Source organism: Psilocybe cubensis, chromosome 9 (genome assembly GCF_017499595.1).
Source record: "Psilocybe cubensis strain MGC-MH-2018 chromosome 9, whole genome shotgun sequence".
In the NCBI taxonomy this organism is placed as follows: domain Eukaryota; kingdom Fungi; phylum Basidiomycota; class Agaricomycetes; order Agaricales; family Agrocybaceae; genus Psilocybe; species Psilocybe cubensis.
The window spans coordinates 2,853,957-2,869,395 of NC_063007.1; the positions used below are offsets into that span (position 1 = coordinate 2,853,957).

The 15,439-nt window shown below is 44.9% G+C and overlaps 3 protein-coding genes across 3 annotated transcripts; all 3 read left to right on the forward strand.

The window, feature by feature from the left end:
* Nucleotides 1-996: 996 nt before the first annotated feature.
* Nucleotides 997-2,221, forward strand: JR316_0010300 (flavodoxin-like fold protein; the record flags this gene model as incomplete). Its single annotated transcript, XM_047895969.1, has 5 exons — nt 997-1,255; nt 1,308-1,365; nt 1,422-1,575; nt 1,645-1,858; nt 2,094-2,221. The coding sequence occupies 5 exons, from the start codon at nt 997-999 to the stop codon at nt 2,219-2,221; spliced, it is 813 nt and encodes a 270-aa protein (XP_047745688.1).
* An 11,041-nt stretch (nt 2,222-13,262) lies between these two features.
* JR316_0010301 (uncharacterized protein) lies at nt 13,263-13,501 on the forward strand (the record flags this gene model as incomplete). The annotated part of the gene is made up of 2 exons (XM_047895970.1): nt 13,263-13,328; nt 13,394-13,501. 2 exons carry the CDS (start codon nt 13,263-13,265, stop codon nt 13,499-13,501), a joined length of 174 nt encoding a protein of 57 aa, XP_047745689.1.
* A 707-nt stretch (nt 13,502-14,208) lies between these two features.
* Nucleotides 14,209-15,253, forward strand: JR316_0010302 (uncharacterized protein; the record flags this gene model as incomplete). Its single annotated transcript, XM_047895971.1, has 8 exons — nt 14,209-14,234; nt 14,284-14,301; nt 14,667-14,712; nt 14,775-14,785; nt 14,848-14,911; nt 14,970-15,038; nt 15,094-15,114; nt 15,167-15,253. 8 exons carry the CDS (start codon nt 14,209-14,211, stop codon nt 15,251-15,253), a joined length of 342 nt encoding a protein of 113 aa, XP_047745690.1.
* Between the last annotated feature and the right edge of the window lie 186 nt (nt 15,254-15,439).

Sequence of the window (15,439 nt, forward strand, 5' to 3'; positions counted from 1 at the left end):
AATTAGGCAGAAGCAGGGCTGGACATCTTGAAAAGATGAAATAGTCGTGGTATTAATAGCATTCTTTCAGAAGAATGTCTTTTAACATGTGTAGCCATTCTACAGCTATCATAGTACATTATCCAATGCGGTATTACTTGGAGCGTAAGTGTCGCTCTATTGAACTGACACGGTAAAACCGTGAAAACCATTGGGATGTTTGTGAGTTGCCTCGGCGGCTGCGTGTTAACCGATGGACCGAAGCCGCGATTACCAAAAGTCTGTCATTTTCAAGTCGACAGCCTCACCCTGGTGCAACGACGAACGACAGCTCCAGCACAGAACGTACGGCATTCATTGGGATCTAATAGGTTTATAGTTTTTTGATACCATGGCAGTTTTCACTTTAACACTACCGCCAGTACATTTATAATAATTCATCCTTACACAGGAAACAAGTGAATTGTGTATATCTATGATATGAATCTTCGACGTCAATAGAAGCCTAAACGCATCTTCCCAGAAGCCGCCAGGAATAGATCGTGTGTGTGATGAATACTGTACACAGAACTTTCCGCGTCTGGTATATCTATCGCGCGCTCCTCCTTTGCCGACATTGCGTTCCTTGCCTGGACCCTCCCAACTATCTTGGACTCTCTTAAACTGCGAATCCGAATGACTCTTGGTCGTGCTCGTCGGAGGTATCCCAACAGGATTGGTGTAGAAAAGATACCGACGTAATACATTTCACGTATTGTACAAGGCTGAACAAGGGACCTGCCTAAACTCAAACATTCCAGTGCTAGCTTGTGATTGGACATGAGTGGGATTAGTCAGACGGCTTCCTACCTTTCTGGAAACAACATCCCACAAGAATTCACAAGAAGTGCTTATGACCTGACGGCAATCGAGATGCATATAAGAGATATAAAGTAAGGAGTACGACGCACGCCACGCAACGACGCATCCATACATCACAAACACCGGTTCCATCTGTGTAAGTTATCCCCTTCCCCCATGTGTTTCCCAAGCAAAAAACAGAAAGACAATTTCGCCGACAACAACAAAGATTCCAAATCGAAATCTGAATCCAAGACCAAATCTAGTAGCGGAGAGAAAGCCGAGCCTACAAAAGCCCCAGCTCCTGAAGCGGCTCCAGCTCAATCATCCTCTCCCGAACCTCCTACAGCACAACCTCAGACTGAAACCGCTCCCAAAATGTCCACACCCAAAGTCGCGATTGTCATCTACACAATGTACGGACACATTGCTAAACGTGAGCCCATGTTCCTGCGAGTTGGAGCACAACCTGATTGAACACAACGCAGTCGCTGAAGCAGAGAAGGCCGGTATCGAAAAGGCTGGGGGAAAGGCGGACATCTATCAGTACGTACTATCCCAGTTAACCAGACTGTTCCTAAATCAGACTGCGCGTTTTCCAGAGTCGCGGAGACCCTCTCTCAAGAGATCCTGACAAAGATGTATGCTCCTGCCAAACCTGATTATCCCATTGTGACCCCCGACATCCTGGCCGGCTACGACGCGTTCCTCCTCGGTGTTCCCACTCGTTACGGAAATATGCCCGCCCAATGGAAGGTGCGTTGCCTCCAAAACAAGTAGCCATGTTAATATAGACTCAATTTGAACCACCGCAACGACCAATAGGCGTTCTGGGACTCCACAGGCCAGCTCTGGGCAGGGGGTAAACTCGCTGGGAAATATGCCGGGTTCTTTGTCTCCACTGCTGGACTTGGAGGAGGGCAGGAATCGACGGTTCTCGCGTCTCTGTCCACGTTGGCGCACCATGGCATCCTCTATGTTCCTTTCGGTTACTCGCATGCGTTCGGCCAATTAACCAACCTGGATGAGGTTCATGGAGGTGAGTTGAATTTCTTTCTTCACTGCATGGTCGCCAAGGCCTACGCACGCAAGGAGGGTGTCCCAGGGTGTAGGAATTTTTTTCCCCAATATGCTGGGCTGGATCGGAACAGTCCTTTATGCTTGGGAAAATAACCCCTCATTCTGTCATAGACCACGTTGATCGTCATCAATGATCCATATCTCGCGTATTTGGTGAATTGTTACTGACGCAGCCTTATCTGATAACAATGTAGGCTCCCCCTGGGGTGCTGGAACATTCGCTTCGTCCAATGGCTCTCGACAACCATCCCAGCTTGAGCTCGAAATCGCCACTACCCAGGGAGAAGCGTTCTTCAACACCGTGAAGAAAGTCAGCTTTTAACGATTAGGATCGGATCGCTGTTAATTTGTCTGCTCGAAAGACGGTACTCTATTTAAATTCCAAATGTTTCGTGACTGTGAATTACTAGTAACTAGACAATTGTATTCATTATCTCGGTCCTTTCTCCACGCAGGACTGATATGAGACACGTACCCAGGAAAATAGTAAGCACGCGATACCTAAGAATCTCCACTGCTCCGAATTGCCACCAAAATTGAATTTAGACCACACACGGTCCACCGACATACCACCCACTGGGTGGTATGTCTTTATAAGATTCCGCTGGGTGCCACTTAAATGCTAGCAATTACATACCCGTACATTAACCCCGCTGTTGAAATATAGAATAAATCATCGGATGTGTGCAGATGTATCGTAAAGGCCAGAAGTAGTTTGATACGCCATGGCGATCAAACCCGATACAAGATCACTTCCACTCTCCGAACGCGATATAGATGTGGGTCGCCTGTGGTGTTCCGCTGTCCAGCCTCCAGAAATTTAGCGAATCGAATAGCGAGCGATATGTCGTCCGCACAGCCGTTATGGGAAACAGGGACCAAGGGGAAGGTATAAATAGTCTGCGCAAGACGAAACGCTAGAGGCGCCACAATCTCACTCACTATGGCAAGCCCATATTCAGAGTCGTTAGCCCTAGATAGTTGACACATGTCAGCTATATGTCAACATGATACTATTCACGCCAAACAGAAGGACAGCCACGAACCCTTTGACGACTTCTTTGTCGGAAGAAAATATGTGCAAGATAACAACAGGATCCTGGATCAGATAGAGCGACAAGAAATGCCACAATGCAATCGGCATATCTTCTGATCTCCGAAGAGTCCACCAAAACCTTTCCATCTTATTTTTCCGGAATTCAAAATACTCCAAGAAGATGCGTTCATGCTGCTACTATGCATCGGTCAGCACAATACTGCGACCGTCGAGATTCTGCAGAAATCCGTCAAAACAGATCTCTTGGACGTAGAAAAGGAATATCAACAACGCAAATTTGACCTGCAATATGATCAATTTTCGCAACATTCTGGATTATGCGTTAGCATAATAGGCAAGTATCATTGTGACGGGGCGCAGTTTCCCACGAGTCCCGACACACTCGAGCCTCAAACAGACTGGATAAATCACTCTATTCAAAGCTGGGGCTATTCTTCGTATACTACTGTACTTATATACTCTAGAACTACCTACGTAATGAATATTATTCTAGCATTTGAAATATCTAAGTGAGTGATAAGACAAAGCAAACAGATAATCAAAGGTCGTTACCTTTTCGGTAACGACTCCGTCACATACGCCCTCCAGGCATTCCAACGGAATGGCTCTTCTTTTGGGGTCGGTGAGTGTTATACGGATTGTGTCTTCCTGCCTTAGTGGCCGCCGCCGCTTGATTAAGGATGATGTTGTTGACTGTCTTCATGTGACGTGAATTCCCGAAGGAGGCGGCCATCTCGATGGCATTCTCAATCTCGCGGTCGGTTGGGAAAGGGATGTCCAGTGGGAAGCGTGGTAGCCTCGGTGTGGTCGCGATGCCTCCCATGTTATTGAACGTGGTTAGACGAACATCAGGTGAAGCATCCTGGTGCAGGTAAGTGACAAACTCCGGGTATCCAACGGGCATGAATAGCGATGGGTTAGCGTCAGGTTTGAGTACCCGGTAGGCGAATGCGATGAATTTCTTGAGTTGCGCGGCGTGAACAGAATGGATGACTCGGTTGGGGTCCAGAATTCCGTACTCGAAGCGCGACAGCCTAAAGAGAACGAGGGAGCCGGCCATGGGGAAATTGATCTGGAACGGTCGTCCGTAATGATCGCGCGTGAAGTCGAAGAGACTAGATATGGCTGGATCGACGCCAAGACTCACTGGGTGGTGAGTGCTAAAATTAGCCACCATGAAGATTCGCACAAATCTAAACTTACTCGAATTACTCGCATTTTGGTCGTTGACCGAGGGTTGAGATGGAGGGTTGCCCTCTGAAACGGACTGGGTGTTGTGGGGTTGATCATGAGTGTCTTGGATAATCATCGCATTAGACTCGTTTGACGCAGTGCTCGTTGAGGCTTGTGTTTGTTCGGACCCGGCGGCTATATTCAAATTGTGCATTTGCTGCTCGACAGGTATCGCATTGGGTTGAGTAGAAACAGATAATGTAGGCTGAGACATGGTGTTGCCAGTGTGTGTTTTCGTCCCAGTGTTTATATACTCTAACTCTCCAATATCCATTTCAAATTCAATAAGTCCCGTGAAAATTTGGGGGTCGTCTGGTGCGTGGTCTTGGATTTCTCTCGAAAGTTCTAATATGTTCTTTGCGCCTTTAGCGTCCAGGTACTCTTCAAATGCATGTAAGTGTTTTATTTCTGTGTAAGGAAGCCAGCTCTTATCTCCAGATTTCCATAACACCTCAAATGCTGCATTGATTCCTTCACCATTGTGTGACAAAATACTTTGTACCGCCCACTCGCCCTCCAAATCTTCGTGTGGGAAGAAGATTTGTGTATCAAGACGACCTGGAAACAAGCGATCATCGTTGGGAACGTGCACGCGAAGCAAAGAAGAATGAAAAACATCATGGACTCCTCTTTTTCTCAGATTAGGCGAAATATCCACCCGGTAAGAGTTGTTTCCAAAGGCCTCTGTGATCTTGTAAGGTCCCAAAAAACGAGGTGTCAGCTTCAAGCTCAAACCTTTAGGTATAGAAATATTCTTAGTGGAAATGTAAACAAAGTCGTCTACCTTAAACGGCGCCGGAACACGTTTTCTATTAGCATTTCGTATATACTTAACCCGCGAGGCAATTAAAGAGTCGTGGGCTTGCATAATCGAAGCCTTCATCCTATTGGCAAATACCTTAACCCCGGGATATTCGACGGGCCTGTTTGATTCCCAAATAAATGAACGAGGCATGCGACCTGTATTCAAGAAAAACGGTGCAAACCCAGTTGACTCGGATCGCGCAGAGTTAATAGCGAATTCAATTGCGGGTAGCCGTACAACCCAATCCTTTTGGTTGGGAGAAATGCACTGGCGCAGCATCTGGCCAATTGTTTTGTTAGCACGCTCAGTAGCGCCATCTGTTTGTGGGTGATAAGCGCTCGACATTTTTAATTTAGTCCCAATTAATTTATGTAATTCTTCCCAGAAATGACTAGTAAACCACTTGTCTCGGTCACTAACAATTGAAGATGGCAAGCCGTGATGCTTGTATACTTCAGCAAATACTAGTTCAGCAACATCCCTAGCCTTGTAATCTGTACAACCCGGGACCAGGTGAACCATACCCGAAAAAAGATCAATAATAACCACAATCATATCAAATGAAGCATCTCTATTTCTAGATGTTGGTAACGGGCCTACAAAATCAATACCGATTGATTCCCAAGGCCGTCGAGGTAAATCAAGCGGATTCAGCAGACCATACGGCTTGGTATGCGAGTCCTTAGTTTGCTTACACGTTGGGCATGAGTCACAAAAAACTTCAATGTCTTTTGCCATAGACTTCCACCACACATTATCCCGCAGGTGCGTGTAAGTTTTTCTTGCACCCAGATGAGCCAAAAGTGAATGCGCTTCAGTGATAATCACCTCACGAAGCGACTGTCCTGATCCTGGCAGCCTAACATCAGGTATGCACAGCAATTTCTTATTATCTTGCTTAAGATACATAAGACCTGAGGTCATATCAACCTCAAAATTTTTGAAGTCACTCGGTGCCTTGGAAATTGGGCCAAAGAACAAGTCATCTTTGTAGTGTCCCTTTATCTCGTTCACAACGTCAATACCACCCATGTTTTCAAGATAGAAATTCAAAGAATTGTTATTAGGTTCAATTACATTATCTCTATCAAAGTTAACTGAAGGATTCTCAGGTGAAACTACATCCTGTGGAGCCAATGACTCGTCAGTTGGAAGCTTTTTCCGAGCAGGGATACGAATCACTAACCTTTCCTTGGACCCAGACTGTTTGGCCGCGCCCTCCGTGACTGGTTGAGGGCCCAATAATGTAAAGAAATTCTTCATACGGGAGGCAAATTCCTCAGAAGTTTCCAGCCGGCCGGTTTCCGCCCCTGGACGTTCACGCGCGGTTTTACTGCGGCGTCCAATAAAATTAGGATTAACTACGGCGGAACAGACCGCCTCCATACCAACTAGAACTGGAGCGGCAATCAATTCCATTGCATGAGCTCTGGAGTCTATTTCCTCAATGTCATCATACTCGGTATATTCCGAGGGTGCGCGTACAGTTCCAGGTGCGTCGTTTGAGTATATTCGAGATAGGGCATCACTGAGAATATTCTCTGTACCCGGTACATAGATTACTTCGAAATTAAACATACCCAATTGTTCCAACCATCGGGCACGTCGCCCATTGCTCGTGCGTTCAACATCTCGATGATTTAATAAAGTAACTAACCCCTTGTGATCGGTATACCAGCGGAACTTCACACCTAGCAGCAAGTCACGATATCGCATCATTGTTTCAAGTCCCGCGAGCATCTCGACCTCGTGTACGGGATAATTTTGCTGAGCCGGTGAGAGTTTTGCAGAATAGAATGCTGCTACTGATGCATTCTTCCAGTCTTCACCTTGGCTGATCACGCCGGCCACACCAGTAATACTGGCATCAGTGATCATGTTAATTGGCGGTGCGCCCTCCGAATAATCTAACGGGCGCCTATGGTGATCACGAAATCGATTCGCGCGCTGTTTAATTTCCTCAAACGCGCGTTGGTGAGTTGGTTCCCATCGAAATGGAACCTCTTTGCTAGTCAAGGTATGTAATACTCCCATGGGAATTCGTATGCTTTCGATGTCGTCAGCTAAATAACTTGCTGCACCTAAAAACCCTCGGAGCAAGTCACGATTAGTGGGAACCTTCCATTTTAGTAATGCATCCACCTTGTGTGGATCCATCTGGATTCCGTCATCGTCCACAATACGGCCGAGGATTTTCACTCGCTTGCATAGGAAATCCAATTTATTAGCTGAGAGATAGAATTTCTCTTTCTTCAGGATGTCTAATACAATTGTTACATGTTTAATATGGTCTTCAATTGTATCTGAATAAATCACTATGTCATCTAGATAGACATCTAAAAACTTCCCAATGTATGGGGAAAAAATGTGATTCATTAATGACTGAAAGGTTGCAGGTGCATTACAGTCACCTTGTTGAATTACATGAGAGACCATATTACCATTTGGGGTGGAAAATGCAGTCTTCCAGACGTCGTTGGGTTCAATCCTGACTTGTTCGTAAGCGTCTTTCAGGTCAATCATGCTTCGGTAGGGCTTACTTGACACTCGACGCATGATCCCATCAATATCAGGTAGCGGGCTTGTCAATTTTCGCGTGTTCTGATTCCTAGCTCGCAAATCATCAACTGTTCGCAACTTCGCAGGCTCGCCTGGCTTTGCTGGCTTGGGAATGAATAGCATTGGTACTGTATTCCGTGAGTTAGTGATTTCCCATCTACCCGTTTTGAGGTAAGCATTCCTTTTTTCAACCCACTGATCCATAAAGGCTTCAGGACATCGTGTAGGACGCCATGGATATTGCAGAGTCTCGTCAATTAAGTCAATTTTGTGGTTAATGACTCGAAGCGGCGGTAATGGTGTTTCCGCTGCTGTCTTACACAAAGGTGCCGCCTGTTCTCGAAGGTAATCGCGAATTTCATCAAGATTTTCTTCTCGCAGCCTCGCGGATCGCGATTGTAAGGTTCGCACAGCGGTTCCCTTGACTGGTAATGATTCTTTTGAGCCTACTATAACTCTTGTAGGGTTCAATCCCACCATTACTTGATGTTGATATATGAATGGTGTTCCCAGAATTAAGTCATAACTAGACAGGTTTATTATATCAAAGCTCCTCTGCTCTTTGATACCCTGATATGTGATTTGAGACTGTACCTTATAATTCACTTTAGATCTGGATCCTAAAACTGCCAGCTGTACAACGAGAGGTGTACCCAGTTCCTCTCTCTTTAGTCTCAATTGATCAGCTAAAGTAGAGGACATAAAATCGCACAATGAACCTGTATCAATTAAGGCTCGTGCTGGGCGTCCAGCAATGTCTACTACGATCACAATAGGGTCAGGAACTATCCTAGAAGGGTCCTTAATTTTTGCTGAATTTCTCTGTGCCGCAGGAATACTCTGTTCCTCCGGTTGTTGGGCGCTTAATTCAACATAGATTTGTTTTACCTTGTCTGTGGTCGTTTCATCGTCCGAGGTGTTTGTTTCAGTGTCGGACATTGACCCGGACTCGTCTGAAGTGTAATCTTCTATTAAGTCTTCTAAAAACTGCTCGTACTCCTCGCCCTCCTGACTTTGTGGATCAAAAAGGCATCTGAGGTCAAAGAAGTCAGTGAAATTTTCACAGTAAACTTCGTTGTACCACCTGGAGAAGTACTTCGATATCTTTCTATGAAACCAATCCCTAATGTTAAGCTTGGGATTCTCCATGTCAGAAGCGGGTACCTCAAAGTGTAGGTGAGTATTCCAATCAATGATAATGTAACCATCCGTATCTTTATTGTAATGGACACCAAAACGACTGGTTTTTCTCCGTCGTGCGGCCTTGGAAACAGCCAGAAAGTGTGCGAATGACCTCCCCACGCTCAATTTCCATGCCGCGTTCGCTTCCCATATGTTAAACTTTGGGGTTCTCCGGAACCATCGCCGGATCGGTTTTACACGTAGTCTTGTTTGCTGAGTACGCTTGATAGCGTACCAGCGTCCAATCAGAAAATCCGGCCTCAATACTTGACCTACATCGAGTAGTTCATCTTCGCATGTTACCGAATCAAGCACCACAAGTTTCTGGCCTCCGTCCGTTGGGTAAACGTAGAAGCGGTCAAGCTCTCTACTCTCCCAGCTGGGATCTCCCGGGTAAGGTCGCATGGACTCCAATTGGTGCTTCACCAGCTCACACAATGGATTTCCTAGCTCCCCATCGGTCCATTTACCTTCGTTGGGATCATACAGATTTCTCGCCGCTTCGTCAAACGAAATCGCTGCCTTAGAAGCTTGATCCGGTTCATCAAACTCATCCTCAGCTATTCCACACATCCCCATGTCAACTTGCATGCAATGGGAGTCGATAGCTTGTTCCGTAGTATTTTCCAATGCAGACAGTGCGTTCTCATTCCCTACAGCAACCTCAATGTTAAAACTCTTTACCCCGGGTGGTTTCCCATTATTATACTTAGATTTTACAGTTTGGGAACGAGGACAATTTCGTCCAATATGTCCCCGTTCGCCGCAACGATAACATTCAATTTCTGAATTAGAAGACCGTCCATTATTATAACGGTAAGATTTTGAATTGTTTTCAGATTTGAATTCATTCGGTTTTGAACTGTTGAATCGGCCCTTTGAATCGTCAGGCTTCTCTTGATTGTCACGACGAGCATCTTGACGATTGTCTCCCGAGTTACCTTTACTTTTTAGGTCATGATTTCGCTTGCTATTGAAATTATTTGAGCTTTGAGTACTCCTTCCATTTCGTTGTGAGTGTCTCTGATTGTTCTCAATTTGTTCTGCAATCTCATAGCGAGTAGCCACCTGAATCACCTCATCCCATGAGTTCTGTTCGTAGTCAAGGCCTTCTTTCCATAGCGCCGATTGTAGTTCGGGTCGTAGTCCATTCCACAAACGATCTACGCGTTGAGCGCTTGTTGATTTCCCAATTATCCTAAATAATATCATGAGTTCTGCAGCAAATTCTGCAACTGTCATTGACCCTTGAGAAAAGTTTTCAAGCTTCTTTCGCTGTCTAAGGCGATAATCCGGCGGGAAACAGTAGTTGTACAGCTCAGTGAAGAATCTCTGTCGGTCATATTGCTCTACCGAAATGGAGACCATTGTAGAATAGAACTTGTAAGCCTTTCCTGCTAGATAATCTGCACATTTGACCACTTGATCTCTAGGGTGTAGTGCTGCTTCATCGCAGAATCGTTCGCATTGAGTTATGTACTTATAAAACTTCATGAAATCTGCCTCTCCATGATATTTATCGGGTGCCGTTGGCGCCAGCGGTTTGTATCTTTGTGTTGAAGTCAAATTTCTCACGGTATCCAAAGGACCGAACTGTTGGGCGCTTATGTTTGCTTCGTCGTTGGTGGGAACACTAGGCCTGGGCTTGTGAAAGAACTGTCCGAGTAAGCTCTCGGGTGGTAGCTGATTGCTAGGGCGAATATTGTCCGCCTTAATTGCGTGCACGCGTTGACGTGCCGCTTGAGAAATCAACTCCTCAACGTCATGCGACATTGGAGTACTCGAAATGCCTCGAGGATTTCTATCCGGTTCTGTCCGGGTCTGGGCCTCGCTCTTTCTGCAATAGACCTCCTTGGCCTTCATGTAGAGTTGCTCCAGTTCACGGAACCGTAAGGTTTCCTCGTCATCGCCTTCCGGTTCATCAGATGAATTAATTTGAAATTTGTTATTTTCACGTGTATTCAAAATTTGTTGGTGGATTGCTTTCTGCACCTCAGGGTTCAATTCACTCTCAGGGATGTCAATTGCACCCCAATTCAAAGGGTCTATACCCTTCCCTTTCGATGTACTAGCCTCTGGTTCTGGAGTATTTTCTTTGGAACCAATTACACTAGATTGCTGTTGCACTCCCAAGGCTCTTTCCAGAGTACTCAATCTACTCATTAAACTGTTAACCATCTCCTTAGTCTCACTTACAACTAGGTGAGCATCCTTGATGGCAACCACCTCCTGTCTATTAGAGGTGGGATATACGCGTGTATCTAAGCTATGACTACGACGAATTCGCCTAGCTGCAGCGGCTGTGTTCGTCCCGGCCCCCCGGGGTTCATTCCCGTGGCCATTCCCAAAAGTTACACGCCGGTCATCCCGACCTCGCGTGTCCTCCTCATCGTGTTCGATGGGATCTTGCTGCTTCGAGGCAGCCGAACCTGGATTAGGTTCTGGGGAAACAGCATCTTTAGGGTGGTTACCCTTCAGCTGCTTTCCGCCCGTATTGCGTGTGGGATATCTTCCCGACATCCTGATATGACGATGGTAAGTACAAAAATGAGTTCAACGGCGTCGCACCTGGTATCCTCGGGTGATCAAACCAAGGGGTAACCAAAGGGTTATCGTCGTCGAAGTCGAGTAAGAGCGCGAGAGTAGTAAACGAAGATAGAGTAGAGCGTGAAGTCAAAAATATGTGACGGGGCGCAGTTTCCCACGAGTCCCGACACACTCGAGCCTCAAACAGACTGGATAAATCACTCTATTCAAAGCTGGGGCTATTCTTCGTATACTACTGTACTTATATACTCTAGAACTACCTACGTAATGAATATTATTCTAGCATTTGAAATATCTAAGTGAGTGATAAGACAAAGCAAACAGATAATCAAAGGTCGTTACCTTTTCGGTAACGACTCCGTCACAATCATGTCATTCTTACCTGGTCACGACATATTCAAGATGGCAGCCCTTCTATGACACCGATAAAACAAATCCATGTGAAAGACTTTCTAACGATGCCGGCCAGCGCGTGTGGGCACCCAAAAGGCGACTTTTCACTTTGTTTGATATACATGCATAATGGAAAGGGACTTACGTACTGGGACATCTGTTTACCCATTGCTTCATCGTCTGTGAAAATGCTGGTGATTTTACGTTCTCCTGAACTAAATTAACAAGATTTCGGTTGCCTTTGCCAATGTCGATGAATCACCTTCAATAGTTGCATCAAGTGATTCTCTTTTCTCCTGCAGCATGCACCGACGCGACCTTAGATTCGCTTGCAGGATTAACCGTCGCATCTAACAGGCAAATATTGAAAATGTGCGGATTGTCCTGTGGGCGGTAAATAAACGAGGCTTCCGACCATCCTACAGTCAGTTGAGAGTCGGAGACGTGGCATTTTGGACCATAATAAGTGAAAAGTAGAAGAAATGCTAGGAGCCTTGCGTAGCCTAAGCTAAGGGACACGCTCGCATTACTAGTATGGTGGTTATTAGTTAAAAGCAAGTTTAGGGAGATCTCGAATTTTTTGATGGTAATAATTTGATGAAGCAGAAATTTTAATTAACGTTTATTTTCAGCAACATGCCGAAACCTGAAAAATATCAATAAGTATGCCAAATCTGGATACACATTTTGACTCCGCAACATGCCGACTGACGGCAAAAGTTAAACGCTGATAATAGATTAAGAGACAGATTTTTAGAGAATGTCAAGAATGTTTTCTTTACAGAGATTGAAAACCAAACGGCATATGTTAAGATAATTAGAAGAAATCAGTGGTAAGGCTTCATTATACTGATATTCCTGAACTCTCGGCGCAATCTTGAAAGCGAGTGTTAGTTTGACACGTGCAAGCAACTTTCAAGCTTCCAATTCTAGCATCGCCTGGAGGGTCTTTTGCGGAACTAAGAACACCAATCTGCCATACTGAACCTCCGATTTTGATCCAGCATTTATACCCTTCAGGTATTTTTTTCTCGTGGTGATGCAGGTGTAAGCCCAGGACAGGCAGATGCCAAGGCTCAATCACGAAAAAAAATCCTGTATCAAATCAAAGTGACCATGGTGCGTTGTCTTCCACCGTTGCATGTAAGTGTTAGAGAAGTTGAATTAAATCAGCAAATGCATCACTACTACCCTCTGAGCGATCATGATTACTGGTTTTACAATCCGCAATGTAAATCAAGGTTTCCTGATTTTGGGCTTCTACTTGAGGGCCCTCAAAAATTTCCCGTAAAGAGCGGCTTGAATAGTTGGAAGTGTCTAGCCAGTATGCCGGCAGAATTCATCGCTTACTATGTTTAGTCTGGTTTCTTGCCCTGTGGCATACATTCTATTTATAGGGTAGTTTCTGTAATTGAAAGGCTTGAAACACACCTCCGGGTAGACGGAGAGATAAACTGACAACTGTTTTAAGATCCTGCGGTTTACAAGTGATTGTCGCTTCAGCCACTACGCGTTCTTGCGGTCTAGATTATATATATTAGGCCCCTCACCATTGTAGTCTACGCTTTCCCCGTCACCCTCTCGGAAATGCCCAATACACCGGTGGAATGGTATGTTGACAGAAATGCTGTTGGATTGGAAGATTTAACAAAGGTTAGGGCGGTGTGAGTTCATATATATATACATTTTAAACCACCATTGCCTAATGATGTTTGCAGATATGGGCCTATGCAGATAGGCTCATCCCTCGGGTTGATTTTATTCGGGGTGAGCTACCCACTAGTTCTGTCTACAAGCATAAGTTAAGCGTAGGATTCCATTCATGATAGACCTTGATCTCACAGGTGAGGCCGAGCATGTTTATCATTGCTGAGGTTCCTCTAATTTCTATCTCGATTTCTAGATATATAACTACTATACGACAACACCAAAGTTAGCATTGGAATTTGCTTCTTGAGACTTACCTTATCTAACAGACCATTTAAATATACAGAGATCTTCGAATAATCAGAATCCTCGTAGGCTTTTGAGTACTACATCCTGATTGACTATTGTGTACTAAGTTCTTTCGTAAGGTGATTTATCTGGCCATCGTTGAAGGGATTCACTCTGCTTGCGAAATACTTATTGTCTATGAACCTCTGGTACTAGGCTTCGGTAATATTTGTGCTGCTACTGAATAACACCCACATAGCTCACCCCAAGTTCTATGACGTCCAGGCGAAATTTCAGTGGTACATAAATACCCTAAAGGTACGGATCCCGACTTGGATAGATTATCTCTCATCGCTGACGTATATAAATGAAAAAGCCCTGCCTGCCCGTGAGTACATCTCCCCTTGTGTGCCGTATCCAATAATAAATCAACAGGCAACTCGGCAAAGAATCGATTACGATTGTACGGTCCCATCATCTTACGATCATATACACTCGGTGACAGTGCTTTTCAGGTGGCAATTTCAACCCCTATTCAATTTTTTCTCGCCTGGAGAATTAAAATACTACAAGGATCAACCTTGATTCCAGCAATCATATGCGTCTTGTCGACCATATCATTAGGTACGAAGAACGTCCGTGTTAATCAGCCTCTTTTGAAATTTCCCTTTAGTAGGAGGCCTCTGGACAGGTATAGGAGTTGCTATAGCAAGGGTCTATGCGACGAGCGCCCAAAGATACGCCCCTGTATATATGTGGCTTCTGAGTACCGCTACGGCAGACATTTTGATCACTGCATCGCTTTCATGGAGTCTGGTAACTTCTTTATTTCCAGTTTATAGACTTCGACCAATCACCCAGTTTTCAGTGGCAGCGCAGGTCCGGGCTACCGTCATCTAAAGCGGTTATCAGCCGTATTATCATCTGTGAGTCTCCCTAAGAGCTGCTCTAAGAAATAAACTCATGAGCTGTCAAAGTTACAATCCAAACTGGTGTGGTAATGTCAGGAACAGCCTATTTAACTGAATAAAGTGTAGCTGATGAAATTATATAAAGGTCTTTCCTCGCCATCGCCGATGTGGTCTTCCTTGTCTGTCTCCCAGTGAGTTTTACTTAGCATCGTCTTTGCGATTGTTTGAGTGCTGATTGCTGGTCTGAGTAAAGGAAATTACACTGTGAGTCGGCTTATTAAGGCATGTAGGTTGGCTGATTGACATCTCCATGATCATCAACTCAGAAACTGGATTTTCGAAGCCGTGTTAGCAAAAATATACGCTATCCAGCTGCTTAGTACGCTAAATGTAAGCGCATATATTTCAAGCCGAACCTAGTTCACTATGTCTAATTTGCTTCCCATAGGCTCGAGATTCACTGAATAAAGTCTGGGATGACCAGCTCAATAAATTCTGTCTCGAAGCAGGAAGCAATGTAAGTCATCATGGTGGCAAATCCTTTTCTCCAATTCACGCCGTTAATGTAACAGTTTGTTGTATCTATGGAACCCGTGAGTCCACTTGTCATTACTACCTTTTTAGGTCCAACAAAATGATATCTAGAACATTGCCACGCCGGATTCAGGGAGTACATTTGAAGCGGTGTTATCAACACGGCAGCCTACAGGTTCACCCAAAATTGGTGTCTAAGGACATCTTCAATTGTATATTTATGTATCTACTTTTATGTATATTTTATTACCGTAGTATAATGACTTACTCGAAGGGCATCCGATAGGAAATTGTTCCGTGGTTCTCCCGAGAAATCTATTTTCCAGAGCCTTTTGACCTTTTGAATGAAAAAAAAGCATAGTCGTAATGAAGTGTTCCTATCCT